The sequence below is a fragment of the Oryza sativa genome, chromosome 8, assembly GCF_034140825.1.
Source record: "Oryza sativa Japonica Group chromosome 8, ASM3414082v1".
NCBI lineage: Eukaryota > Viridiplantae > Streptophyta > Magnoliopsida > Poales > Poaceae > Oryza > Oryza sativa.
In genome coordinates, this window is record NC_089042.1 from 6090582 (window position 1) to 6116728 (window position 26147).

Genomic DNA, 26147 nt, shown 5'->3' on the forward strand with positions numbered 1-26147 from the left:
AAATGGACGACCATTTGTAATTTATTACAAACTTAAAATTTATTTCATTATATTTAGAAAGTTATGCAAAGTTAAGTGTGTGTGATTCTACAGTTCAATTTTTTCGAACGATACCAATATGTTTCCATCTATATAGTTATGTTTCCGGTTTTCTGATATTTCTAACATCGTTTTCATTTACGGCTTTACCATTTTCCATTTTTTTTCTTAGAAGAGCAATTTTACTATATCCAACATTTGGTACCTCAAAGTACTAAATTTTGCACTAGAAAGTACTTAGAGGTACAAAAAAATTTGTAGTACCTTGAGATACCAAATGTTGGACGGTGAAATTGCTCTTCTTAGAAAAATATGGTTACGGAAATGGTTGGGACTTTTTTCCAAGCCGTTTCCGACCGTTTTCAACCGTATGTATTAAGTAATGTTGTATTTAAATCTGCTATTCGTAGGCGATTTTGGATGTCCAGACAAGCCCACAAAAGATTGCATTTCGCTAATTTCAACTTACGAATAGTAAGCATAAAAAAAAGTCCTCCAACTTTAATTCTCATGTCCTCACTATGATCTTTTGACTATAGTTAGTTTTTGAGACATTGAGATCAGCGTGGAGGTAGCAGGTAATAGTGGATGATTATTCCAAAAAAAGGGGGCTTTCATACGTACAAGTCGCAGTTGACATGTCCGATCTCTTCCAGTTGTGTACCATCAATAGTACGTTGATGCCATGAATTAGTCAATGTCGTAAACATTATTGAAACCTTAATGCTCCACTCCTCTCGCTATCTTGGAAACAGAAATAATATCTTACTAATTAGCAACTGAGGTTTCTCTTGGCCTTTTCATATTGTCATAATTAGGATTAATTAACTTTTCGCCTTGAAGCTCCCGTTGCTGCTGGTACATATATACACAACACCTCGGACAATTCATCACTATATTTCAAAACAAACCAAACCAAACCTGCTGCTTTTGCTTTGGTTAATTAGCTGAGAGAGAAATTAAGAGAGAGATGAGTTGCAGCAGCAGCAGCGTCCATGGCTTCTTGTGGCTGATGCTCGTTTATGCGTCCTGTGCAGCTGTTCAAGCTCAGCAAGCAGCGAGAACTGATCCAGCAGAAGGTATGTGAATTCAGTTTTGCAAATTACATATCTCTATTGATCTTGTTCTACCTGCAACTCTGCAAGTGGTAGCTAGAGGGTGTTAATTCAGAAACTGGCAGGATTACTAGTAATTAGCAGAGCTTAGTTAATTGCGTGCAAACTGTGTCTTGTCGCTTAATTTGTTCTCCGGTTTCATTCACTAATTTTGAAGAGCTAGCTTCAAATTCAATCTATAATACTCAAATCCGAAATAAAACAGCATCCGGTTAGTACCCAGGTTGTTTAGTTCACTGAACAACAGGTTAATGACAGAAGCAAATCCTAAAATTCAGATAATAACTTAGCTCCTATGCTTTCAAAATAAAAAGTTAGGCCTGTAGACAACGTAAGTGAAATACAAGTCAGAAATTTAACTGGCAACATTTTCAGTAAACAGGGATCAATTATGACGCATCAGAAGGTTAAAGTCTATCTAGACGCTGAATATTAAAGGACGGACTTTGATATTAAAGGAAGGCTATTGGAAGAATTAATGGTGAGCAGCTTGAAGTCAAACCCAATTGGCAGCTTAGAGATGGGTTGCTGGCATGCACCCCATCCGCCTGAGTTCGATTTTGCTCGAGCATGCTCACCTGAAATATTTGCTTCTTTCTTCTTAAAACCATGGACACCAATTCCTTCCTTGATTTCCGACTTATTTTTTTTTCAATTGGCAACCTAGGGCCCATAGGGTAGGAAAAGGTGAGATGTATTTGTCCCACTTAATTAAATAAATGTTTTATTTAGACAATTGAAATGGACTTGAGTGGGACTATTTTAATATAAAATAAGTATTAGATAATTTTCTCATATCTTCTACCATATATGTGCCTTTTGAGTCTAACTAATTAGACACCTAATTCAATCCACAATTCTCTCCTCCTTCAAATGACACATGAAGTACCACAATGAGTTGTGTTTGTCCCACTTAATTAAGGAAATGGACTCGACTCATATATTTCAATATAAAAATAAGTAGAAATTTAACTAGAACGGTAAGATAGCGAGCCGGTAATGTTAAGTACTCCCTCCGTTTTAGATTATATGTCGTTTTGACTTTGATCAAAGTTAAACTGCTCAAGTTTGATCAAGTTTGTAGAAAAACGTAGTAACATTTTCAACATAAGATAAGTATATTATGAAAATATATTTAATTGTAGATTTAATGAAACTATTTTAGTGTTGTAAGTAAACTTGATTAAACTTAAAGTAGTTTGGTTTTGACCAAAATCAAACTTGATTAAACTTAAAATAGTTTGATTTTGACCAAAGTCAAAACGAATTATAATCTAAAACGGAAAACGGAGGGAGTAGGTGTTTACAGAAGTAGAGCGTGTGGTTATATGGCTTGAGCGTGCATATGTATACGAGCATCTGCCTTGGTATCTTGTTTAGCGGAAAACAAAGAAAAGGTTTTCGAGCTACATTTGCTTAAACTGAATTGCGTATGTGTCTCTCCAGTGGCTGCACTGAACACGATCCTGGGGAGATGGGGCCTGCGGGCGTCGCCGGCGTGGAACATCAGCGGCGAGCCCTGCAGCGGCGTCGCCATCGACGAGACCGGCGTCGACAACAACCCCAACATCAACCCGGCCATCAAGTGCGACTGCTCCTTCAACGCCGGCACCGTCTGCCACATCATCAGACTGTACGTATCCTCTCAACCTGCGCTGATCCAGCTGCACACCAGGTGTTCGATATAATGCCTACAAGAGGCCATGAGTGACCATGGTGTTGCTGAGGATTAGGCTTGCACACATGAAAATGAAATTGTTTGATATTAGTTCCTTCCAATCCGTCTCTGCAAACTCCTATGTTTGGTTTGTTTTTTTCCCTGAAATCACGATCTTTAGGATCCAAGGAGCTCTAGCTAACAGGTTTTTGTGTGTCTATTCAGGAGAGTGTTCTCGTTGAACGTTGTTGGTCAAATACCTGAGGAGCTGCAGAATCTCTCTTATCTGAATAACTTGTATGGCCTCTAAACTTTCTCTTCTCTGTTTTGAAGATAAAGCAGTAAAGCACTACTTTTTCTGAGAGCTAGCTAGTAGGATGTAGAGAACATCGACTGAGGAATGGCAATTGAGATGCTCTTCAGCTCTTGAGGGTCCTTTTATCCAATTTATGAATAATCTTTTGAGTCCAACTTCTCATGGTAAAATTATGCTAAAAGGATATATCACTTCAAAGTGCTAAATCTGGAAGAAAGAATCAGTTGTATGCGCCGACAAGATGGGTGCACATGTCATTCACACATTCTTGGAAAAATTCTTAAGGTGTGATCTTTGTGGGGGTAGATTATATATAATTGTTCTGTCTGTTGACTGTGATTTGGCTTCAATATAGCAGATATTGGGAAATACATTATATAGCAGAAGCTATAATCCTATACCACAATCTTGATAGTATTAAATAAGTATGGAACAAATACCATATATATGTTTTACGAGGACAATACACATAAATATTTTGAGAAGTTTGAAAATAAAGCTTGCAGAATACCTATCACCATACCCTGTTCTCCATTGTGTTACTCAAGCGTTCAGTAAAAAAATCCTAATAACTAGCGAAGAACTATCATCTTCCTCATCTAGAAAAACTAGCAAGAATAATCAGGGTACAGGAGCCTGATTATGAAGTGTTTATGTTTAGCTTGATGGTTTTGATATTACTGAAGGGATCTTCGGCGAAATTACTTGACGGGTCCCCTGCCATCCTTTATTGGAAACTTTTCTGCCATGCAGTACTTGTAAGAATCTGATTTCGATCACTGCTTTAGTTTTATTTTCTCTTAGCATTCATCAGTTGTTACTTTCTGTTTCTCTAATCAGTAATCGCATAATGTTGAAAAAAAAATTACTAGGGCGGTGTCCCTCAATCCGTTATCTGGACCTCTTCCGAAGGAGATCGGGAATCTTAGAAATCTTCTATCATTGTAAGAGATATCTTAGTTAAATTTCTTCAGAGTTGAAGTTTACATTACAGACTATTTTTTCTACTCGGAGTTGAAGTTTATACTACGGACTATCTGAAGTAAATTAGTTACACAGGAGACACAAATGTGTAACTGTAACTTATTAAGAATTTTATAAAAATTTATCATTTCTACATGAGTTTCTTATGCTTGCATCAGATCCAAACAGTAATAAATAGTTCTTATCTGCTATCCAAAATAACAAAATTGTAGATTCTTAAGCAGTGTTTTGTAACATGCTTAATTCTTACAGAGGCGAATTTATGCTATTTTCTGTCTGTACATAAACAAAATCGTAGTCAACATGTTTCTTTGGGATTTCAGGGGCATTAGTTCAAACAATTTTACTGGTGAACTCCCTGCAGAACTGGGCAATTTGGAAAAACTCGAGCAAATGTAATCCCATTGTCCATTTTGAGCTTCCAAATTTAGACTCCTGTTAACTAAAATTTTGATGAGGCCCATCTAAAGTTGTTTTTAATTACTGCAGTCTTCCTTTTATAGGTATATTATTAGTTCTGGCTTCAGTGGTCCCTTCCCTTCAACATTCTCAAAGCTTAAGAATTTGAAGATTCTGTAAGCTATTGGAGTGTCACAAATGTTATTTTCATTTTGGTTCCATATGCTCGAAGTAACAGATTCTATTTTGCCTGCAGGTGGGCATCAGATAATGATTTAACAGGAAAAATACCTGATTATTTTGGGAGCTTTCCAAATTTACAAGATTTGTAAGATTAATTATCAACCTCTTGCTCCATTTAAATATTTATCCTGATTTATTATAACAGAAAATCAATGGAACTGTAGCACAAAATGCTTCTCCTTCATTTCTTGCCCTTACATTAGGACAAGAACATATCATATTCTCAGCCCTAGTCCTAACAGGAGTGCAACACATTGCCTGAGTGATAAATTTGTATAATTTTACCTTTTGACATCATATATTTATGATCTAATCAAAACATTAACCTGTAGAAGGTTCCAAGGAAATTCTTTTCAAGGTCCAATTCCAGCAAGTCTATCAAATCTAACCAGATTAACAAGTTTGTAAGTATTTTTACATTACACTGCCTGTTTCCTCCATGGAGATCAATATAAGTACTTTATTCTCTAAGTGTCCGTGCTTCAGGCGGATCGGTGATATTCTAAATGGGAGCTCCTCGCTGTCGTTTATCTCTAATCTGACATCTTTGAATGTCTTGTACGGTGAAAAGCTTTTGCTATAGAGTTCATAATTGCTTAGTCTTCACAAAGTGGCAAGTTACTAAGTTAGATACTTTTATTACAGAATACTGAGGAACTGCAAGATATCTGATAATCTTGGAACAGTTAACTTTTCTAAGCTTGCAGGGTTAACCTTACTGTAAGTATTTCTTTTCCTGCTCTTTACTTTTGGTCAGTTTGATATAAGGCATCTGTATCGACGATGTTGCTGCTTCCCTATTGGCACAGGGACTTGAGCTTTAACAATATCACAGGTCATGTTCCTCAATCCATACTGAATCTGGACAAGCTTAGCTTCTTGTAAGAAATTAAAAAATTCTTTCTGAATATTCCTGTTCCTGTCATACAATGGCTTCGGAAGGTAATCTTTTGGGGGCCATACTGACCTGTACATAAACCAGGTTTCTTGGGAACAACAGCCTTTCTGGAAGCTTGCCATATGACAAAAGCCCTTCACTGAACAATTTGTATGTGTAGCAAATTAACATTTAAGTGTAGCACATGGCCACATGTTACTCCTATATTTTTGAATATTTTGTACTTGGTTTTTTTGAACTTCTGATGGAACCTTTGCAGAGATTTTTCATATAACCATCTCTCTGGAAGCTTTCCTCCATGGGTTACTGGGAACAATTTGCAACTGTAAGTTTTATGTTCTGAAATTTCTTATAAACTTTTGAATGCAGGCAGAGGGGAAAATATACATACTCTAGGTTGTGCTTACATGTTTCCTAGCAAGTTAACCATTTTGCGTTCTATAGGAATTTGGTGGCTAATGACTTCATTCTTGATAGCACCAACAATAGGTATGTGTCACATTAAATTGTACAGATGAAAACATTTGTGCGCGATCTGAGATTGGTGATTCAATTATTTGTGCAGCATTTTACCTTCAGGGCTAAACTGTCTCCAGCAAGATACTCCTTGTTTCCGTGGTTCTCCAGAATGTATAATTCCAAGTTTCCAACTCTTCACTCACATTGGTAGTTGATATGACCTCAGTACTATTATAACCATCTCAATTGCAGATTATTCCTTTGCGGTCGACTGTGGCAGTAATAAATCTACAAGGGGATCAGATAATACTTTGTATGAAACTGATGCTCAAAACATTGGAGCCGCATCTTATTATGTTAGTGACAATGCGAGATGGGGTGTAAGCAGTGTAGGTAAATTCAATGAGGCTTCCAATGGAAGTTATGCAATATATAGCCCCCAGCAGTTTCAGAGTGCACTTAACTCAGAATTATTCCAAACTGCAAGAATGTCACCATCATCACTTAGATACTATGGTATTGGACTTGAGAATGGGAATTACACTGTCTCACTTGAGTTCGCAGAGTTTGTTTATCCAAACTCACTAACTTCAAATAGCATCGGGCGGAGAGTTTTTGACATATATGTTCAGGTTCATACTGAGTGTGTCACATAATATTTTGTGCATGTCTGCATGGAATGTTTTCTAACTAGACGTTTTGCATAGGGTGAGCTGAAGGAAAAGAACTTCAATATAAGGAAGATGGCTGGTGGAAAGTCTCTTATTGCTGTCAATAAGAGATATACTGCAACTGTGTCCAAAAACTTCCTTGAGATCCATCTGTTCTGGGCTGGGAAGGGTACTTGTTGCATTCCTACTCAAGGACATTATGGACCTACGATCTCAGCATTAAGCGTGACCCCAAGTACTGACCAATTAGTCAATATATATGTACAACCAAGAAAAGGGAATTCCATTGATTTTTAATTAATGTAAAACTCATGTTTCAGATTTTATTCCTACTGTGCAAAATGGTGTTCCAAAAAAGAAAAGTAAAGCAGGGACAATTTCTGGAGTAGTGATCGGCGCTTCATTCTTTGGATTAGCAGTCCTAGTTGGATTATTTATGTTGCTAAAGAAGAGAAGGAGAACGTCACAACGGAAAGAAGGTAGATATTCTTCTAGCAATTCACTTTTTAAATAGATGATTTTAATTCCTAATTATTTCCAATATGTGATGGTTTTTTTTTGGCAGAACTCTACAACATGGTTGGAAGGCGTAATGTCTTCAGCAATGCGGAGCTTAAGTTAGCTACGGAGAATTTTGGTTCTCAAAACATTCTTGGAGAAGGAGGATATGGACCAGTCTATAAGGTTGGTTATTTCCCCTAATTTACTCAATGTTAATTGTAAGTGAATATTTATCTGATCTAGCAATAAGGAAAGTTCATCTTTTGATAGGGTATATTAACTGATGGAAGGGTGGTAGCTGTGAAACAACTTTCTCAATCATCCCAGCAGGGGAAAAGCCAGTTTGTGACAGAGGTTGCAACAATCTCTTCTGTGCAACATCGGAACCTTGTGAAATTATATGGCTGCTGCATTGACAGTAATACACCATTGTTGGTTTATGAGTACCTCGAAAATGGAAGTCTGGATCAAGCACTCTTCGGTGAGTTCACATCGTATCACCATCACCTATCAAATTGCTTATGCTGCACTCCGTTATCGAGATACCTGGTTCTTAACTCTTTATATTTTTCTTCTCTTTATCATCATGTCATTTATCTTGGTCGTTTTTGGAAATGCAGGGGATGGTAGGTTCAACCTTGGCTGGTCAACACGTTTTGAAATCATTTTAGGCATTGCAAGAGGGCTAAGTTATCTTCATGAGGAGGCCAATGTGCGCATCGTGCATCGGGACATCAAGGCTAGTAACATCCTACTCGACCCTGATTTAACACCCAAGATATCTGATTTTGGGCTTGCCAAGCTCTATGATGAGAAGAAGACTCATGTTAACACAAAAGTTGCCGGCACGTTGTAAGCGCATTCATCATGGCTATCATGTTCGTGTATATGTTAAATAACCTGTACTGATTGCACTTGCTTGAACTTTGTCTAGTGGCTACCTGGCACCTGAGTATGCAATGAGAGGCCATTTAACTGAAAAGGTTGATGTTTTCTCATTTGGTGTGGTCGCTCTAGAGACTGTCGCTGGTCGATCAAACACCGACTACTCCCTTGTGGAAGACAAGAAATATCTCTTTGAATGGGTTAGCTGATAAGAAATCTTTGAATCCTAGAGAATACATCAGTTTATCAGTTTATCCTTTTATAGGTTACTGAAACATGTTCCCTTCGTATGTTAAACCTTATAGGCTTGGGGGCTCTATGAACGAGAGCAAGCGCTCGGAATCGTGGACCCAAGGCTCGAGGAAATCAATGAAGAGGAGGTCTTGAGAGTCATTCGTATGTCGTTCCTTTGCACCCAAGGCTCACCACACCAAAGACCACCTATGTCAAGGGTGGTGGCAATGCTCACCGGAGACATTCCGGTGAGTGATGTGGTGGCGAAGCCGAACTACATCATTGAGTTGCAGCTCAGGGGAAGGAATAGCAGCCATGTCACCACCGGCTACTCCGGGTCTACTGCCGATGAGCTCAGTGGGCAGAGGGAGACATCCCCTCTCACACCTTCCCTAGAGATTAACAGAGAAATTATCGATGATGGAAGATGAATGCGAAGTTGCAAAGTGATGGTAGTGATCTTCGTTTCAAGAGCTAATTTTGGACATTATTCGTGTTCAAATAAATTGCATTTTTATGTGAGTTAGAGCTAATAAAATTGAATGTGACATGTGCTACTATTGTGCAGTTGACTGTTTGATTATAACTAATTCATGAGCTCAGGATGAATTCGCACGATTGAATAATGGCATTACATGTTTGGGGGTTCTATTGCGCGCAGCTGCACCGAGAAGCGAAGTAAAGCACGTGCTTCCACGCCGCTCATCATAGCACTTAGCGCTAATATCTTAGGAGTTCAGTGGCAAATGTATTTTCTTGAATAAAATAATAATTAAATAGTGAATTGGAAGTTTTAAAATGCAACTTGATAGTTAAATTGAAAGTTATAAATTTGAGCTGAAATTTTTCACAATTTGAGTTGAAAGTTTTAAAGTTTTATAATAGAATATAAAAATGTGAGTTGAAAGTTTTGAAATAAGAATTGAAATTATATAAATTCCAGAAGTGAGTTGAAAGTTTCAAAACTTGAATTAAGACTTCTAAATTTGACGTGAAACTTTTAAAATTTTGTGTCAAAAGCTTCAAAATTTGTGTTGAAACTTTCAAATTTTGACTTGATATTTTTAAAGTTTCATTTGAAGGTTTACTTTGAATTTAAAATTTAAATTCATTTGAACACATACTTAAAAAAATAAAAAACAAATTTGGCCTATAAAATTCCTTGTCCAGCCTTGAGGCCACTAGCGATGATAGTAGATTAGAGAAATAAGTATTGTCCATCAACTTTACATTGAGTTTGATTGACATCCCTATATATACTAATACTAAATATTATAAATCTTCACCCCCTAAACGGATGGCAGATGTCCAAACCCACCTATCAGCATGCTGAGTCATCAATGCCATTGTTAAACGGAGTTAATGACGTGCACGTGTAAACTCTCTCTCCCCGTTATTGCTTAGAAAAGACTGGCTCGTCATCTTCGGGTAGTTTGCCACGCCGCTGTTGCCCTCCTTCCACCCACACCACTGTTGCTTATGGGAGAGTTGGCACCGGAGAAGTGCATGTGGATAGGGCGGTCACCCGAGTTGTTGTTTCGATGGCTGTTGGGACCAATTGTTGTTGCTGCAAATCGACAATGTTAATAGCCGTTGGGAGCTGCGCGCCGGTGAAATTGACGAGCTGGTACTACTATATAATCGATTTTTCCGGATAAGACCCCTTCTAAGTTGCAGGTAACTACCCTCACCTGCAAAAATTGCACCCGATAGGACAGTTTAAGGAGTCGCATATGAAAATGCATTATGGCTTGTGGCCCCTTATGAGGCCTGTCTGCGATAATAGACGTATTGTATACCGCAGGCGGGCCTCTTAAGGGACCGCATGCGATAATGCATTTTCACATGTGATCCCTTAAGAGGCTCGCATACAAAAATAATATTCTCTTTGAAAGTCAAATCCATCATCCTCTAATCCACTCCCATCTCTTCTCCTCAACACATCCACTCCCTCTCCCCCCCCCCCCCATCTCCTCCCCTCTCCTCTCCCCTCATCCTCCTCCTCTCTCCCGCTTCCCCCTCCTCACTCTTCCTACCAATCTCATCAATGATGGTGGCAGATCTGGCATCCCTGTTCTCGGGTGAGGCACATCCGCCACCCTCCATCCTGGGAGTGCCAATGGTGGGCTTGGCGGCGAATCAGGCGTTGTCGTCCTCGTCATCGGGAAGGGTGACGATGGAGTCGGTCCATCGCCCACGGAACAAGAACGTGGTGAGAAATTGTACACGCATGTCTTTTAACTCCGTTTAACGGTGGCACGGTAACTCAACAAGCTAACAAATGCGTCCGGACATATACCATGTAAGCGACAACATGGAAAAATAAGATCTATACTACGGTCTTAAGTACTCCCTCCGGGCTGGTTTTACTAGTCGTTTGAGCTCAGTTAGCTGTGGATGAGAAAATCTGTCGTTGGAGCATTTTTCTCACGTACGGGACGAGATTGCCCTTGTGCATTGATGATGACTACTCGTTACTCCTTGAATGCTTCGTTCCCATCTCATGTACTTAATGGCGGCATACGTGCATGCAAGCAAACGAGAGAACTTGAACAGGATTACTTATGTGGGCTTTGAGCACAAAAAAAAAAACAAGAAGCCATAGTTCCTGACATCATGTACGAGGCTCACGATGAGGAGTCGATGGCCAGAGACACCATGAACGAGGCGAGCAAGAAATAGCTCGTAGTCTCGGACTCCATGCACGATGAGGCCGGTGAGGAAGTGGTCGTGGTTGCCGACTCCATAGACAACGCTGCCGATGAGAAAGTGCACGTGGTCGCCGACTTAATCACCAAGACAGAAAAAAAGGTGTGCACCTATATGTCACGCCCTGAAGTTTCCCCCTTTTTTCCTTGCTTTAAAAAAATGGTTAAATAAATTGCGCGAAGAAATTGTTTCATTAACCTAGAGCTAATTCCATAATTAATAAATGCAATTAATAATCGGAAATAGCTTGTAGAATTTTTCTTGAGTTCCCCATGCTCCAATATATTAACAGGATTTTTAGTGGAATTTTCAGAACCTTGGAAATAATTTTAACCCATTTAAAAATGAGCATGTGCAATTTTAAATCCCAGGAAAAATCCTTTTTCTTTTTCTTTTTCCTCCTTTTTTTCTCCCTTTGCGCCGCCGGCCCATTTCTTCCCTCCCCCACCCGCCGAAGTCCATCCGGCCTCCCCCTCTCCACCCGGGCGCCGACAGGTGGGGCCCACCTGTCGGGTTCGCCCCTAACCTCCAGCCGGAGAGGCGGCCTCCCTCAACCGCCGCCGCCGAAACCGCCACCCATCGCCGCCGCTTCCCCCGCTTCTCTCGCGCCCACTCCGCGCTCCACGCCCCCACGTCGCCACCCCCACGCCCCGCCTTTCCCCGCTCACGCGCGCGCGCCCGCAAGAGCGGGATTCAATTCGAATCCCCCCACTCTCTCTCTCCATCCTCCACGTCGGCGAGAAATCCGGCCGCCTCCCGGTCTTGTCCACCCTCCCCATGCTTTCAAAAAGCAACCTCGCGTCCTCCTCTCACATTTCCCCTTTTCGCCTCCCTTCCCCGTGCACTCTATCGCGCCGCCGCCGTCACACCCGTCGCCGCTGCCCTTTAGCCACCTCCAGCCACCGCTCGCCGCCGCTAGCACCGCCGCCGCGCCAAGCCACCGCCGTCGCTAGCTCTGCCGCTGCGAGGGCTACATCGGCCATCACTCGCTTGCCGTGCGCCGTCGCCGTACCGCTCTCCCGACGCGTCGCCGCCTACCGCCGCCTTCGGCAGCCGCTAGTCGCCGCTAGGGCCGTCGTATAGCCTCCCCACCGCCGCCATCGCGATCCCCGGTGCCGGCCGCTGCTTGTTCGTCGCTCGATTGCCGCGAATCGCCAAAGGAGCTCCGATTCCCTCGCGTCGCCGGTGAGCTCTCCATTTTTATCCATCTCCGGCTGGCCACTTTGATCGTCGCGATCGTCCTCTCCATCCCTAACTCCTCTCCTCACCTTCTTTAGGTGTTGCCGCCGCCCGTCCGCCGTCCGTGTCGCCGGTCGTCGCCGCCGCCTTTGTTTCCCCGCGCCGGCCGCCACCGCCTCCTCGGTGAGGACCGGTCTCCCTCCCTTCCTCTCTCTCTCTTTGTCGCGCCGCCCACCGCTTAGCGCCGCCGCTGTCCGCCGCTCACCGTCGTGCGCCGCCGCTCGCCGCCGGTGGCCGCGCCGAGCCGCCGCGCGCCATGGCCGGGCCGGCCATGCTGTGCCCGAGCGCCATGCCCGGGCTAGCCTCGGTGCCGCCCGTCCCCAGCCGCCCGATCGGCCCTCGACCGATCGTGGCCGTCCATCCCGTGGCCCACGTGGCCAGCCACGTGGTGCCACGTCGGCGCCACGTGGTACACCCCCACCCCGGCCCCATGGACTCGGTCCACGGCGGACCACCCCCTTTGAGCCACTGACCCGTGGGCCCCACTTGTCGGCGCCTCCCCCTCCCCTCGCTGACGTCAGCCCTGGGCATTTATTGCACAATAAATAATTAAGGACTTTTCTTTATTAGTAAAAACACAGTTTATCTTCTAAAATTCATAAGTAATTCATCCGAGCTCCGTTTAAGTCCATTCAAGTCTCAGTAAATCAAGAAAAATGCAAAGAATCCATTAAAAATGGTTTGGTTTCCTGTTTCAGTAGTCTTATAGCATGTTTTGCTTGCGTGCTTTGTTTGTCGCGTAGATTTCGGCCGTTTCGTCGATCCGCGGTTTCTCGAAGACGTTGCTGTGGTCTCATCAGTTCGAGAGCAAGGCAAGTCATGCAATACGTTTGATCATATTGTACCCAATTTACCAATATCTCGCATTTCTGTTAAATGTTGCATTCTTTTGCAATGTCATGTGGGATGGGTCCTATTACTCAGCCGTTTATTGTTTACCATATGCCATTGATAACTTGGGTATCAAAATGACTAGATGTTGGTTTAGGAAATGCTTAGCCATGCTTAGTTCAACTAGTACACAAATGGGGATCACATTATTACATTGACTATGACCATGAGCATAGCTTTGGATTGGTGCCACCGCAATGGTGTTAGGTAAATAAAATACACTGAATGGTGGGCTGTGGGTGCATAGTTTTGCTGGTCGCACCCATGGCAGTTAAGGACCGGTTCACGGGAAACCCTGAGAGACTTACCGTGCTTACCACAAGCGGGAGTGGGTAACTGCTTGATCTGAAGTATAGCTCGACCCTTTTCTAGGCACCGGTGGCGAGGGTGGGCGTGATGGAGTTGGGTCGGCTGGGGTGTCCGGTTGTCCAGCTGCTGGATTCACCGCGGCACAAGAGGGGACCGCCCACTGCCTTTTGAGGGGTGGGGGTGAAACCTTAGCGTGGTGTGGATGGTTAGGGGAGGGTTATGCGGAGGGTCTTGTCACGATTTCCCCCTTTGCAGTATCATGGTGATACTTCGGGGCATGGTGACATGTGTGGAATCGTGTCTTGTGGATACAGTTGTACACCTCTGGCCAGAGTAAAACTATTCGAATAGCCGTGCCCGCGGTTATGGGCGATCACCAGATTCACCGTGATTAGTCTCACCCCTAGTTTAGTTTATTGAACTGGTGTAGTTCAGGTGGTTGGTTGGGCCTGTTGCAGCGTGGTGTAACATTGGACAGTGATTTGGTTAATACTGCTTAATTACTACAATCGTTTCACTGTTTTCAACTACTGCTTTGAAATGCCTGCTTTATGCAAAAGAATCTCTAGCCTCCTTTGGTTATATCCTGTATCATACCTACTCTTCCGGTATGACTTGCTGAGTACAGTGGGTAGTACTCAGTCTTGCTCTCTTTTCCCCCACACCAGAGTTGAAGTTCTTCTCAGTTGGAGTCATCTCAGAGAGGTTGGTTTCGTCGCTGCCGTCAAGGTTTGCCTATGGAGTGGAGTTGCCCCGCTGCTGAAGTCAACTTTCCAAGTCTAGCTCGTTTTATCTTTTCCGCTGCATTTATAATCTTTTATATTTTTGTAAGACGTGGATCTGTATGTCAACAATTGTCGTTTGTGTACCCTGGCTGGTCCTGGACAGGGATTTAATGCACATTCAGCTTAGAAATTCTGGTTCGTGAATTTCTAGGTGTGACACAATCTAACCAACTAAGATGGATGCACTAAACCAACTGAGAGAGTAGTAGTTGCTTGTTTGAATGCTACACCCAACCGTATTTAATATGGACAAAATAGGAAACAAGAACCCTGCTTAATGACTTCTTGGTTTTCGAAATTGTGTCCGAAATGACTAATAAAACCAACCCGGAGGGAGTAGCATGGTTTTGTATTAGCTTAGAAGTGAAGATTTCTAGTATTTAGTATTTAGGATTAGGCATATCTATCAGACTCACGTAAAGTTGATGGACGGTAAGCGGACTTATTCCTAGGAGAGATCCTAGGAGAGATGTTCACGATTCCATAAAAGCGAAGTGCGGATCCCGCACGATGTGCCTGGTCTACGGGCCAAAAACCGTGTGGTAACCATGAAGCTGCGTAGATTAGCAATCTCGCAATGTTTGTAAGCATGTTTAGCTGTAGATTGTAGATTTTAGAGAACCACTGTAACATTGTTTATACCTTAGGGTATCTGCATATACATTGATTTGTGGTCTGAATTCAAAGAAAAAAAATAATATGTCGATTTAGATAAAAACATGGTTAAATTCATTTCTGGAACAGTGGCATGGCACTATGCTAGAGGAGAAAATTGACATTTAGCCATCCTCGGGTTGGGGTTTCGCCAGAATGCCATCTTCGAATGTGGTTTCGTTATAATGCCATCTTCAAACGTCCCCATCTTGCCACACTGGCATTTTAGCCAATTTCAGTTATTTGCAAATATTTTCCATTGTTTTGCTTATTTGGTTTGACCCAAATGCCCTTGCTTCAGCCACTCCACGCACCGACCAAGATCCTTCCACCGTGGGGCCCGCTCGCCAGGAGCGTCTTCCACCTCCGCCCGCCACCATCCTTCTCTCTTCCGGTGAACTCATGCAACAATGCCCTCTCTTGATCTCCCTCCTCGGTTGCTCTCGCCCCAAATTGAATGTAAAAATCGGTTCCTCTCATCCTCCTCATCAATTCCCCCCACAAATCCCACTCAAATCGGCTTAATTCCGTTGTGGATTTTGAAGTCCCTCTTCAATGGCGAGCTCCGCCATGGCTGGCGAGATCGATAGCCATACTAGTGCTGCTGCTGCCGCCCAAACCGCAAGATGCGCGGCGGCCGTCCGTCGATCATGATGAGGAGCTCCATCAAGTTCTCGTTGGGCGGTAGGCAGGTGGCCTGTACCAGGAACATGTCACAACCACGCACGCTTCCTCGTCCGTGGACCGCTTGATCTTTACCCGACCCAACTCCATGCCAAGATAGCACGCCACCTCCTGCGCCAGCGTCGGGTTCGCTGTGCCGGAGAAGATGCGCAGCCGACTGCTAGAGCTCGGTTGCGATAGCGCTGGGACTGGGAGCACGTCCGAGCTATGCTTGCCGTCCGGCTGCGATTGCTAGAGGAAGAAGACGACTGGATGGAGATCGATCTGTCCCTCTCATGCAAGTCAACGAAATAGCCATAGGGGCAAAAAAGTCCGATCATAGTGGATAACATTTGCAAATAACCGAAATTGGATGAAATGGCAATGTGGCAAGATGGTGACGTTTGAAGATGGCATTATAACGAAGCCACGTTCGGGGATGGCATTCTAGCGAAACCCCAATCCGAGAATGGCTAAATGTCAATTTTCTCATGCTAGAGAGCCGAGAGGACCAATCATCAACAGAACTTGGCCCGGCCCGGACCAACTATAAACTAGGCCCGGCCCGGCCCGGCCCAACTATGTCTGGGCCTCTACCTCTCCGCATCACCTCGGGCCGCCGCCGCCGCCGCTTCGTCGCCGGCCTCGCCCACTCGGAAATGGCGGAAATGGGCGCCGCCGCCGCCGCCGCGGTGCCGGTTATTCCGGAGGACGTCGTCATCGAGATCCTCGCGCGGGTGCCGGACCCGACGTCCCTCTTCCGCTGCGCCGCAGCGTGCAAGCGGTGGCTCCGCCTCATCGCCGACCAGGCCTTACTCCGCCGCCGCTGGCCGCCGGGCACCCGGGTGCCCTCCCTCCTCGGCTTCTTCGCGCAGCGCCACCAGATCCAGGCCAACGCGAGGCGGAAGCTCACCAAGCTCTTCCCGACCCGCGCGCCGCCGCTCGTCGCAGCGCCGAGCAGGGGCACAGGTGACCCACCCGTTAGCACCGGGCGGCGGCGGCGGCTGTTCCTCACCGACTTCGTCCGCAACGCCGCCGGCGCCGGCCTCTTCGACCAGGCCAAGCCGTTGGCGGCGCGCGGCGGGCTCCTCCTCGTGCGCGTCCTCCCCTCGCCCTCGCCGGCGCCGCAGAACGCGCTCCACCTCTGCGTCTGCAACCTGCTCACCGGCAGCCACGACGTCCTGCCCCCTCTACCCATGGATTGCTTCGAGAAAGACGGCGCCAGAGGCTACGCCATCCTCACAGCCGCCGACCACCGCGTCAGCCGCAACCCATCAGGTGGCTACAACACCTTCTTCCAGGTGCTCCTCCTCAGCATCCACCATGGCAACCATCAGGTATACCTCCACAGATTCTCCTCAGCCGCTGCCAGTGCCGCCGCGGCGGCGGTCATTTTTGAGATATCCTGGAGCACGCCCAGAAATTGCTCTGAACAAATCCGGGGCTATGTCTGGGGTCCCTCTGGAAACAGAGTTGCAGCTGTCAGCCATGGCGGCGCACACTGGCTCTTCAGTTGGGGAGAAGAAAGCCTCTACACCCTTGATGTGAGCATTGACACAGACAACATCGGCGCAACCAATATCCCAATTGATCCTCCCCCCACTGTCTTCCACCAATCTTGGTTGTACGTAAGCGTCGACGAGAGGCTTTCGCTTCTTTATCTTTGTGACAACAAACTTCATATTTGGACCAAGCTAGAAACACAGGAGAGTGGTCGTTTGCTCTGGAATTGCACCCAATCGATTTGTGTTGGCGTGAAGATGGGGTTGTTTGGAACGGAGTCGCTTTCCACTGTGTGCATAGGGGAGGAGAGTGGCACCATGCTCACCCTCTACCTTTCGGACCCTAACAGCGCATATGTGCTCGACCTCCCATCTGGGTCGATTACCAGTGTGGACGATTGGAAACGCTGGTTCAACTACATGACGGCTGTGTCCTTTGAGATCAACTGGCATTCATTCTTCTTGACTCGGCTAGGGGACTTCTGGTACGCATAGATGACCAGACTTTTGTAATTTGCACTTTTAATGTGTTTAAACGCATGTTTTGCTGTGAGATTATGACTGAATCTTGTAGAAGTTGACATATTCAGCTGGCAAATGAATCCCATCTGATCTCACTTACTAATAGAGTAGAATAGTAGATCTTATGCATCTTCAGGTAAGCCGTGCATTTAAGGGAGTCCTTTATTCTGCAAATACTGAACCATGTTCTTTTGGCGTTTATTATCTAAATGCCATGATTGGAATAAAGAAGTGTCCATGTGGTTTCTAGTTTTGTTGCCCAATCTGTGTCAATTGTAGCTGTAGTTGGTGGGTTTGAAAGATTGTTTTCAGAATTGTTCCACGGTCATCTTCACAAATGATATGGCAATTACATGGTTTCTTCAGATATATTCATCCTGTAAATTAGTTCTTCGTATATTAAAAGAGCCTCATTTCTATTGCCTGCATGTATTTCACTAAAGTCGTAACTTGAATCATGATTCATGAATATGGGACAGTTTATATGTTCAATTACACTTTGCTATAACTACCTGGGCTGCTGGGCAACTGCCATGAGCTACGTCCTACAGTTCCTGCATATTTAATACAATCAAATTTTTCTTGTTACTGATTCTGTGGTCTAGTCAAATTATCTATCAGAAGCTACTCCCTCTGGGCTGATAATACTTGTCGTTTTGGACAAGGGTGAGGTCAAACTTTAAAATCTTTGATTATCAATTATTTTTAAAATATTTGTCTTTCAAATATGGTGACAACATGTATAGATCAGTCTTAAAATGTACTTTAATAAGATCATATATTTGTTAACAGTTTTATACCTATTATAATAGAAAATAAGAGTCAAAGTTGTTTTTTGGAGACCGTGCCCTTGTCCAAAACGACAAGTATTATCAGCCCGGAGGGAGTATCATTTAGTGATATTAGTACACACCAATACATCACTCACTAGTACTAAAACAGATGCTAATACTTCCTATTATATTGAACTTTCAATGATGTATTCTTCAAGGACTAAAATTGCAATGCAACATATCTGTTTGAGATATGTACCTGGGTAATGGGTGTTGGCAAACATATCTCTGTCTGGAAAGACACTTGGTTTGGGAACTGCCCTCTAAAAATTTCTTTCCCTAATCTGTTTGAGATATGCATCCAACAAGATTATTTTGCTAGATTCGTTTGAGGTCAGATGCCCCTTGGGTGGAGCAGGATCCCCCATGATTTTGATGATTTTTTCTTGATGTTAGGAAAAACAAGTTCAAAAACCTCTAAAGTGGGTTTCATGCTTTTGGCTGCTTTAGTTTGGTCCCTTTGGTCAATTCGAAACGACATGATCCTTAGGAATAAAATGGTTTCATCATCACTAATGGCTCCTTTTCGTTTGATTGGCTTGCTACTGCAGTGGAAGATTCTGCTGAAGCTGGAAGAAGTACCTACCCTGGAACAAACAACTAAGGCGATTCAGGAAGCAATTGATGCCCTGCGACCTTCGTGAGCTGGAATTGGTTAGCCTTCTCTTTAGGATCTGTTTTTTTTTTCTCCTTCCTGTTAGTGTGTTTTGCTGCTGCTCAGTCAGTTTGTTCTGAAAGGTTGTGATGTTGTGAGGGTTGATCCCTTTCACCCTTCTGCTTTTGTTTTCTGTGCCTATATGTCAAGCTGGCGACCCCAGCGCTATATAAGGATCAGTTTGCAAATACTTCATGCTTTCTATAAAATGCAGGGCCTCGCGTGGCCTTTCCTCTAAAAAAAATTACAAAACAACTGAGAAGTTATGTTGGTGTACATTCCTTAGGAATATAATACTGTGAGTTTTGTTTCATTGGAGCAGTTATGTTCTGTGCAATCTTGCATGCTATGTATTTCCTCATGGGATATAAGATATTTGTGAGTTGTGCTCTGTATTGGTCTGACTTTTTTTCCCATTTCGGGAAAAAAATTTGAAACCTATTTGGTAACTCTATATGTCACATGAAACTTTGTGCAGATTGTATCCAATTGGTAATGCCATAATTCAATAATCTTGTGAAGGTGTATCTTGTTAGTGTGAGTTAAATGTTTTGTGTGACTACTAGAGCTGCCTTGTTCCTAATGAAACATGGTTGATTTGTACCTGATTTGGTTGATTGCAACATCTTTGTTTCCAAAATCCGGGGCATACATCCTCGTCAGATTGTGTAAAAAAACAGAAGGGCCAATCCCTTCCGTCCATCTCATCAGCTTTTGTGAAAAGCCCTTTGACGCTGTCCAAGCAGAAGGGCGATCCAGGCGGCAAGTTCAATTGTTTTGAACAAAATCATTTTGGAATGTGATAGCCAGATTCTCAAACAAGCTATTATGAGCAATGACTCCCAACTTTGAGGTGTCATTTTTTTAGGATACCGAAAGCTTCTTTTTGTTAATGTTTAATGATGTACGGGTAACACATTCCCTTGTGTAACAATGTGACTCACTTCATATGCCTATGTGGGCTGTGTACGAAACAATATGCTGTGTCTTTTATGGATTGACCGGTCCCCGTCTTATGTAAGAGAAAATCCAAAATATATCATTGACAAATGTTCAATTAAAAAAATTGTTATCGACAAGTACAAGTTCTTGAAATGTTATTATACAAGCGACTTTATCCTAAAAATAACACACCTAACAGCTCTCCGTTAAGTGCTATAGGATAAACAATGCATTTAACGACGCGGGATGGACGAAACTCTAACGGCGATGATATTTTTTGGACAAAATCGCTTATATGATAGTACTTTATAGAACTCACACTCGTCGATAGCATTTCTTTGATTTGTGTGTTTGTCGATAGCATTTTTTAGATTCTCTTTATGTAATGTGTGTTGGTGACCAATGACCTAGGCTGTGTTCTTTTCTGCATATTGGGTGAGCCAGTTCCTCAATTACCATAGCACGTTTATCAAAGTGTTAATTGTTAAACCATGCAATCTTTAAAAACTTTTCATACGATTTTTTTAAAAAATAACTAAAAATATCATTTTTCAAATTTACAATTGTCACCCTATTTTGCCTCCCATATGTTGCCAATGATCAAATCATACCCCCAATCACAAAGCTAGGTATAACGACTCCATCTTTAAAACCGGTGCAAATCAACTCCTACAGTGGTTTTGGAAACGGTTTTTGCTGACTTGACAATTTAACTATGAATGACTCGCTTCAGTCAGCGTGTGGGACCATCTTATCATCTTCCAATAGCAGTAAAGGCAGGGAGGGCACATCGGCCTAGGATAAGGACCATGTCCTCTATCCAATGGTCCTGATTGTATTGGTGGAGTGACATGGTGAAATCCCCAAGGGGGTTGATAGGGTGGGTAGGGAGGGTAGTAGTATGGTGAAATAAAAGGTCGATGCATGGAATTTAGATGATTGTAAGGTGGGGTGCCTTGCCAATTTGGTGGGAATGGATTGTGTGGTGGAATTGGAGGTGGTGGTGGTGGCATGGCAGGAGGTGTGTCAAAGAATACTGATGTATTCCATTCAACATTATGACTCTGTGTTGGAGTGGCATGAACCGTTGGAGTGAAAATTTTACTACCCAAACTAGCTGAAGCGGATGCATCCCAAAATCAGTCACAGGCATCAAACAAGAAATGTTCCTAAAATCAAAAGCAGACGCCTTTGGAGGAAACAAAGCATTGCCTTTAGCTGCCTTTGCCTTCTGTGTCATCGAGAAACCGACCCCTGGTATTCTTGAAGTCTCTCCTACTTCGATTCCCTGACAACTCTTGGACAGCCCCAACATCTCCTGTATCACTTTCAAGTTTTGCATTACCTCATCCTTATGTGCCTGAGCTTGCATCCCTTGATTCTGGATCAGCTCGTGAAAGAACTTGATGTCTTCTTCAGATTTCCTCTGAAACTCCTCCAAATTGATTCACCACAGCTACCCACTCCGGCTCCTCCTCAACTACTTGATCCACCACCTTTGCTCCCCTCACCATGGTGAATAAGAACAAATCCGGAGATTTTACAAAGAGAACGAATCTCCCCAACCCTCTTTGTTCCTACTCCAATTTCGCCTCTAACTAAGTTCCTTGACCTGGTTACGGAATTTCACAGGAGATACTTATTCTCTCAACCCTCATCAGTCAAGAACACTCGATCCACAGGCTTGGTCAAGAACCAGACTGGCTCTGATACCAAATTGTCAGGACCCGAGCCTGAATTCACACCCAAGTCTGAACGTTTCTTCAGATTTGGCTAGTAGCTACCTATCTGGGTTCGGATTGGAAGGGAAAATAGGGAATTTAACAGTAAATTGCAAGGAATCGAAAGTGGTAGCCGCAAGACAAGTGAAAGATAGAGTTAGGGTTTATATTCTTGATACCCAAATACGTGGATTTGATCGGCTTATATGGAGTGCGCCACTGCTAGGATACAAAATAGCTGAGCTCGCTTCAGTCTCAAGCCATTCCCTTTTCGGCCACGATTACAGAAACAATAATTACTACTAGCGGCTCTTCAGCGTTGGATTCACATCAGTGAACCGGTATGGAGCAATCTCAGCCGTCCATCTATCGCATCCCCTGTTCCCCCATCCAATACTTCAGAGATTAGCAGGTTCAGAATTACAGAGTTCTAAGTTCAAAAAAAAAAAGAATTACAGAGTTCTCTGAAGTAGGAGAGATGGGGTTCAATATGAACCCACTGTATGAATAGTACTACAACGGGAGGATAGAATTTTAGGGAATTTTATTGCAAACTTGATGTAAGAAATGGAGGATGTTAGTGGAGTGCCATGTGAAACTCTTGCAAAATAACCTTAAGCGGGTATGTAATTTCCTTCAAATTTTGTGTTTGAAACGATGCCAAAATCTACTGATTATTTGTGCTAGCTAACTCAACCCCTTATGTCAGAATAGTTACTTCAGCTGCTACATTGCTTATATGAATATCATATAAATATAAATGGAGAACGAATTGTTTTTTTTTCCTTTTTGTTGTTCTGGGTGGTCATCTTGTTTATGTTGCTATCGAATGTCATACATGCCTTTGTGTCAAAGTGCCAGTTTAGAAAACAGAGCTAGTTTGTTCTTTCCATGGTATATATCCTTTGTATTGTATTGTTAAATGCAGAACATAATGTATATCAATTTAATGAAAACCTAGGCGATAAACCTGCCGATTGTGAATAGGATTCAACAAACAATTTAAGGTGAATGAAACACAGCTGCATGGTCAAACTATTTTTCACCTGTTTCAGTGATATCCACTATAGCTCCCAAAAAATCTTGATACAAAATTTGTACTTGAATATTAAAATCAGTTAAAGCAGACAAAAATAACAGGCGAAAAATATTGGAATCGTCATACTTGAGAAGTTCTGGAGATGGGCACCAACATTTCAAGAAATTGGTGGTACCAGCTATTACATTGGTTTCCTGAATTCTGCTTCTGAATTTGTAAGATAAGGTCATAAGGGAATTTCACGATCAACTGAACGTTGGAACCAAAACATCACTTAGTTCGCATTAAGATTGAACATGGAAGTGCACATATGCGAAGCACTAGATCATTGGCATTTGAACTTTGAAACAGTATATAACCATACAAAGTAGTGCTGAACAATTAAAATTGTCCGAAAAGCATCATCACTCCAATAGGTATACAATGTCAGAAAGGAGATGGTGTCTTCTTGCATTATCATTGACAAGCTAATGTTGTATTCATGTTTGCGTTTTCAAAGTAATACCATAAACCTAAGTACCTAACTCACTCTTCTATTAGCTTGAGATTTTTCTAAGATGGAAATGATTAACCATTACAGCTGTATGTTGATGAGGGAGCACTAAGCTATCCCATAAGCAATAGAACACCTAGAAAAACAGAAATAGGTATGACACTTTCATGAAGAAAACATGTTATCCTATAAAAACCACATGAGTAATTTAGAGAACAACAGGGAACATGAACACATCTAAGTTTTGAAGTAAAAGTGTAACTGTAATGTGAGTGCAGGTACCATGCTACAACAACAATACTACCTCTTGAATTTCCTATGGGATATGATTATGATAATCTTGAAGCATCCGATGCATATCCAAACAAAAGAACAAAACTGCATATATGCTGGAAATATTGTAGTTCAGCCTTCAGACATTAGAGTCCTTTGGAGATGATACCAAGCTTTGCTTCTCCTCATCTAACTCAGCTGTATCATTATCAGCCTTCCCTTGCTTAGCTACAGCCTCACGCTGCACTGAAGAATTCCCTTTTAATGTAACTGATTGCTGATAGAGTACCCCGCCAGCCAGAGTGAAGAGCAAGCAAACCAGACCAAATGAACTCGCATGCTTATCCCAGATCATAACATTGATTGCAACTGTGAGAAACTTGTTGACAACACCTGTTACTGTAAAAGCCGTGGCGGAGATTGCTTTCCTTGCTGCGAAACCAAAGAAGCTAATGAGCAGCCCAAACACACAGGACAAGGAAACTGCCACAAAGGCATCAAGTTCAAACCAACTCTGGCCCCTTGATTCAATGGCTCTGAAGACTGACAAGTGCTCTCCAGTCAAAAACCAAAATACAGGAGCAATTATCAGCGAGAGAAGATTGTTGTAGAGCACGAAACCCCATGTATTCAGGCCCAACTTTGTAACCATGTGCTTGATGTACACCATCTCAGTTGTTATAGTCACCAGATAAGCGACTGCCCATGAGTAGGCTGTGAGGCTGAACCCCGAATCTGTCATCACGTAACCAACAGCGCCTCCCAAAATAGTGACAAGGGACACAAATGTGAGCTTGGAAGGACATGGCTGCTTCCTGAAGGCAGTATCAGCGATGGCGACCAAAAGCGGGGTCAACGATCTGAACACTATGAAGGTATCCACATTGGCATGCTTCAGGAGATGGGTGTTGGTGAAGATGGCAAGGTAGAACACAAGTGCAGCCGGCGCAAACTTCTTTGCGGTCTGGAGGTTGAAGGGATCATGGTAGAGGAGTCCGAGCTTTCCGAGGGTCCAGACACCAGCCACTGATGTCAAGTACTGCAGGGCAGTGAGGAGGCCAGGGTAGCTGAACTTGGTGATGGCATACTTGTTGATGATCGCGAGCAAGCTCGAGCAGAGTGCATATCCTATCACGAGGCTGCTCGTCGCGTAGGCCTGCTTCGCCATGACTAGAAACAAGATTGTATTCACCTGACCAGATGGAATTGCCACGTTAGTAAAAAAAAAGAAGGACATTAGCTTATACAAAGATGCAATACTCAATATATATATACATCAAAAGGAAAAAAATTATAACCCAAAAAGAAAAGAAAGGGATCATGCATGATATCCAGCACATTGCTAAACGCTAACGCTGATTTTCAAGAACAGCCGTCAGACGAAACAAAACGTGCTCCTGCACTGCAAGAACGGATACAAGCTGACGATTCGCGCAAAAAGGATTGAACGGTCTACATTGAACTATCCTTATGTGTTGCTACTTGCTTCAGCAAATTAAGCAGCGGGCGAAACAATCAACAGCCACATTAACCATCAGCGAGGAGCGAGCACCGAGACCGAAAATGACAAAAGAAAAAGAAACGAAGCATCTGGACAGCGCCCGAACGAGGGTTTTGGACAAAGAACCCCCCACATGTCGCCACCGACAGAGGCGGGCGGCCGAACCACGGAGCCCTAGCAGCTACAAACGCCTCACCAATCGGCCGAGATAGATCCCGCGGGAGAGATTATTCGGATCCCAATCGCATCCCGGGGAAAAAAAAGAAGACGGGGGAAATGCAGAGGAATCACCGCTCCGACGAAGGGGGGCTTACCAAGAAAGCTCGAAAGAGTATCCGGAGGGGGGAGAGCTCCGCCGCTGGCGGCCGACGAGGCTGGCGGCGAGTGGGGGTTTGTTGGAATTGGGCTAAGAAGAGGGCCGGGCCGCTGCTGATCCAAATCGGCCCAACTGGGTCGCGAATCGAGCCAGGGAAGAAGCGTCAGCCGGGCCGGAGATGAATGCGTGCGCCGATCTAGCCGCCGAGGACGGATGCGACGAGGGTCTAGGGTTTCGGCGGTGGTACGGGGTAGAGGAAGGCGCGGCGACGGGCGACGGGCGAGGGAGCGCGATTGGGATTTGGGGGAGGAGCGATCCGCGGATCGGTGCGAGGCGGCCTCAAAGTCAACCGCCGCTAGCCCTTCGAGCTCCTCTTCTTTTGCTGTTGCCTTGCTTGCTAGCGCCATCAAGTGAGCTTAGCTTAGCTAATTACTCTATCGATCAGATACATTAGGAAAGGACAGACTAAACGAAATACGTAGAAAGTAATCCCGGGATGTGATGTATAGAAAATACATTTACTACTTTTTGAGTAAAGTGCACTGGTGGTTCTCTAATCTTATAGGGTTGTGTCATATAGTTCCCTAAACTCTCAAAATGCATATTCAGGTCCTAGAACTTATCAAAGTGTATCATCTAGGTCCCGAATCGACACATCCCCTCTAGGATCCTATGTGGCGCTGATATAGCATGCCACGT

General features: G+C 43.6%; 3 protein-coding genes across 4 annotated transcripts; 2 read left to right on the plus strand and 1 right to left on the minus strand.

Moving 5' to 3' along the window:
• Nucleotides 1–918: 918 nt before the first annotated feature.
• LOC4344916 (probable LRR receptor-like serine/threonine-protein kinase At1g56130) lies at nucleotides 919–9003 on the plus strand. The gene is made up of 24 exons (XM_015792655.3): nucleotides 919–1118; nucleotides 2601–2787; nucleotides 3037–3108; nucleotides 3814–3885; nucleotides 4000–4071; nucleotides 4435–4506; nucleotides 4615–4686; nucleotides 4767–4838; nucleotides 5086–5157; nucleotides 5240–5311; nucleotides 5399–5473; nucleotides 5563–5634; nucleotides 5736–5801; nucleotides 5911–5976; nucleotides 6096–6140; nucleotides 6217–6281; nucleotides 6363–6742; nucleotides 6818–7016; nucleotides 7102–7260; nucleotides 7347–7465; nucleotides 7553–7763; nucleotides 7903–8134; nucleotides 8217–8367; nucleotides 8473–9003. Exons 1-24 carry the CDS (start codon nucleotides 1010–1012, stop codon nucleotides 8830–8832), a joined length of 3072 nt encoding a protein of 1023 aa, XP_015648141.1. The 5' UTR covers nucleotides 919–1009; the 3' UTR covers nucleotides 8833–9003.
• Nucleotides 9004–16110: 7107 nt separating this feature from the next.
• Nucleotides 16111–19651, plus strand: LOC4344917 (uncharacterized). 2 transcript variants are annotated; one of them, XM_015793062.3, is made up of 2 exons: nucleotides 16111–17638; nucleotides 19060–19651. In XM_015793062.3, the coding sequence occupies exons 1-2, from the start codon at nucleotides 16143–16145 to the stop codon at nucleotides 19073–19075; spliced, it is 1512 nt and encodes a 503-aa protein (XP_015648548.1). In that variant the 5' UTR covers nucleotides 16111–16142; the 3' UTR covers nucleotides 19076–19651. The 2 variants fall into 2 exon arrangements, with proteins under 2 accessions (XP_015648548.1, XP_066159773.1); XM_066303676.1 differs by having other exon boundaries at nucleotides 16290–16988.
• A 3523-nt stretch (nucleotides 19652–23174) lies between these two features.
• LOC4344918 (GDP-fucose transporter 1) lies at nucleotides 23175–25799 on the minus strand. The gene is made up of 2 exons (XM_015792807.3): nucleotides 25447–25799; nucleotides 23175–24823 (listed from the first exon to the last, which is right to left on the minus strand). Exon 2 carries the CDS (start codon nucleotides 24797–24799, stop codon nucleotides 23771–23773), a length of 1029 nt encoding a protein of 342 aa, XP_015648293.1. The 5' UTR covers nucleotides 24800–24823; nucleotides 25447–25799; the 3' UTR covers nucleotides 23175–23770.
• Between the last annotated feature and the right edge of the window lie 348 nt (nucleotides 25800–26147).

Excerpts from the sequence above, each read along its gene's own strand:
- LOC4344917 (XM_015793062.3), top strand. The coding sequence starts at position 16,143 with ATGCTAGAGAGCCGAGAGGACCAATCATCAACAGAACTTGGCCCGGCC.
- LOC4344918 (XM_015792807.3), bottom strand. The coding sequence starts at position 24,799 with ATGGCGAAGCAGGCCTACGCGACGAGCAGCCTCGTGATAGGATATGCA.
- LOC4344916 (XM_015792655.3), top strand. The coding sequence starts at position 1,010 with ATGAGTTGCAGCAGCAGCAGCGTCCATGGCTTCTTGTGGCTGATGCTC. Across the intron at positions 4,687-4,766 it reads CTTAAGAATTTGAAGATTCT|GTGGGCATCAGATAATGATT; the intron begins GTAAGCTATTGG and ends TTTTGCCTGCAG. Across the intron at positions 6,141-6,216 it reads CTTGATAGCACCAACAATAG|CATTTTACCTTCAGGGCTAA; the intron begins GTATGTGTCACA and ends TTATTTGTGCAG.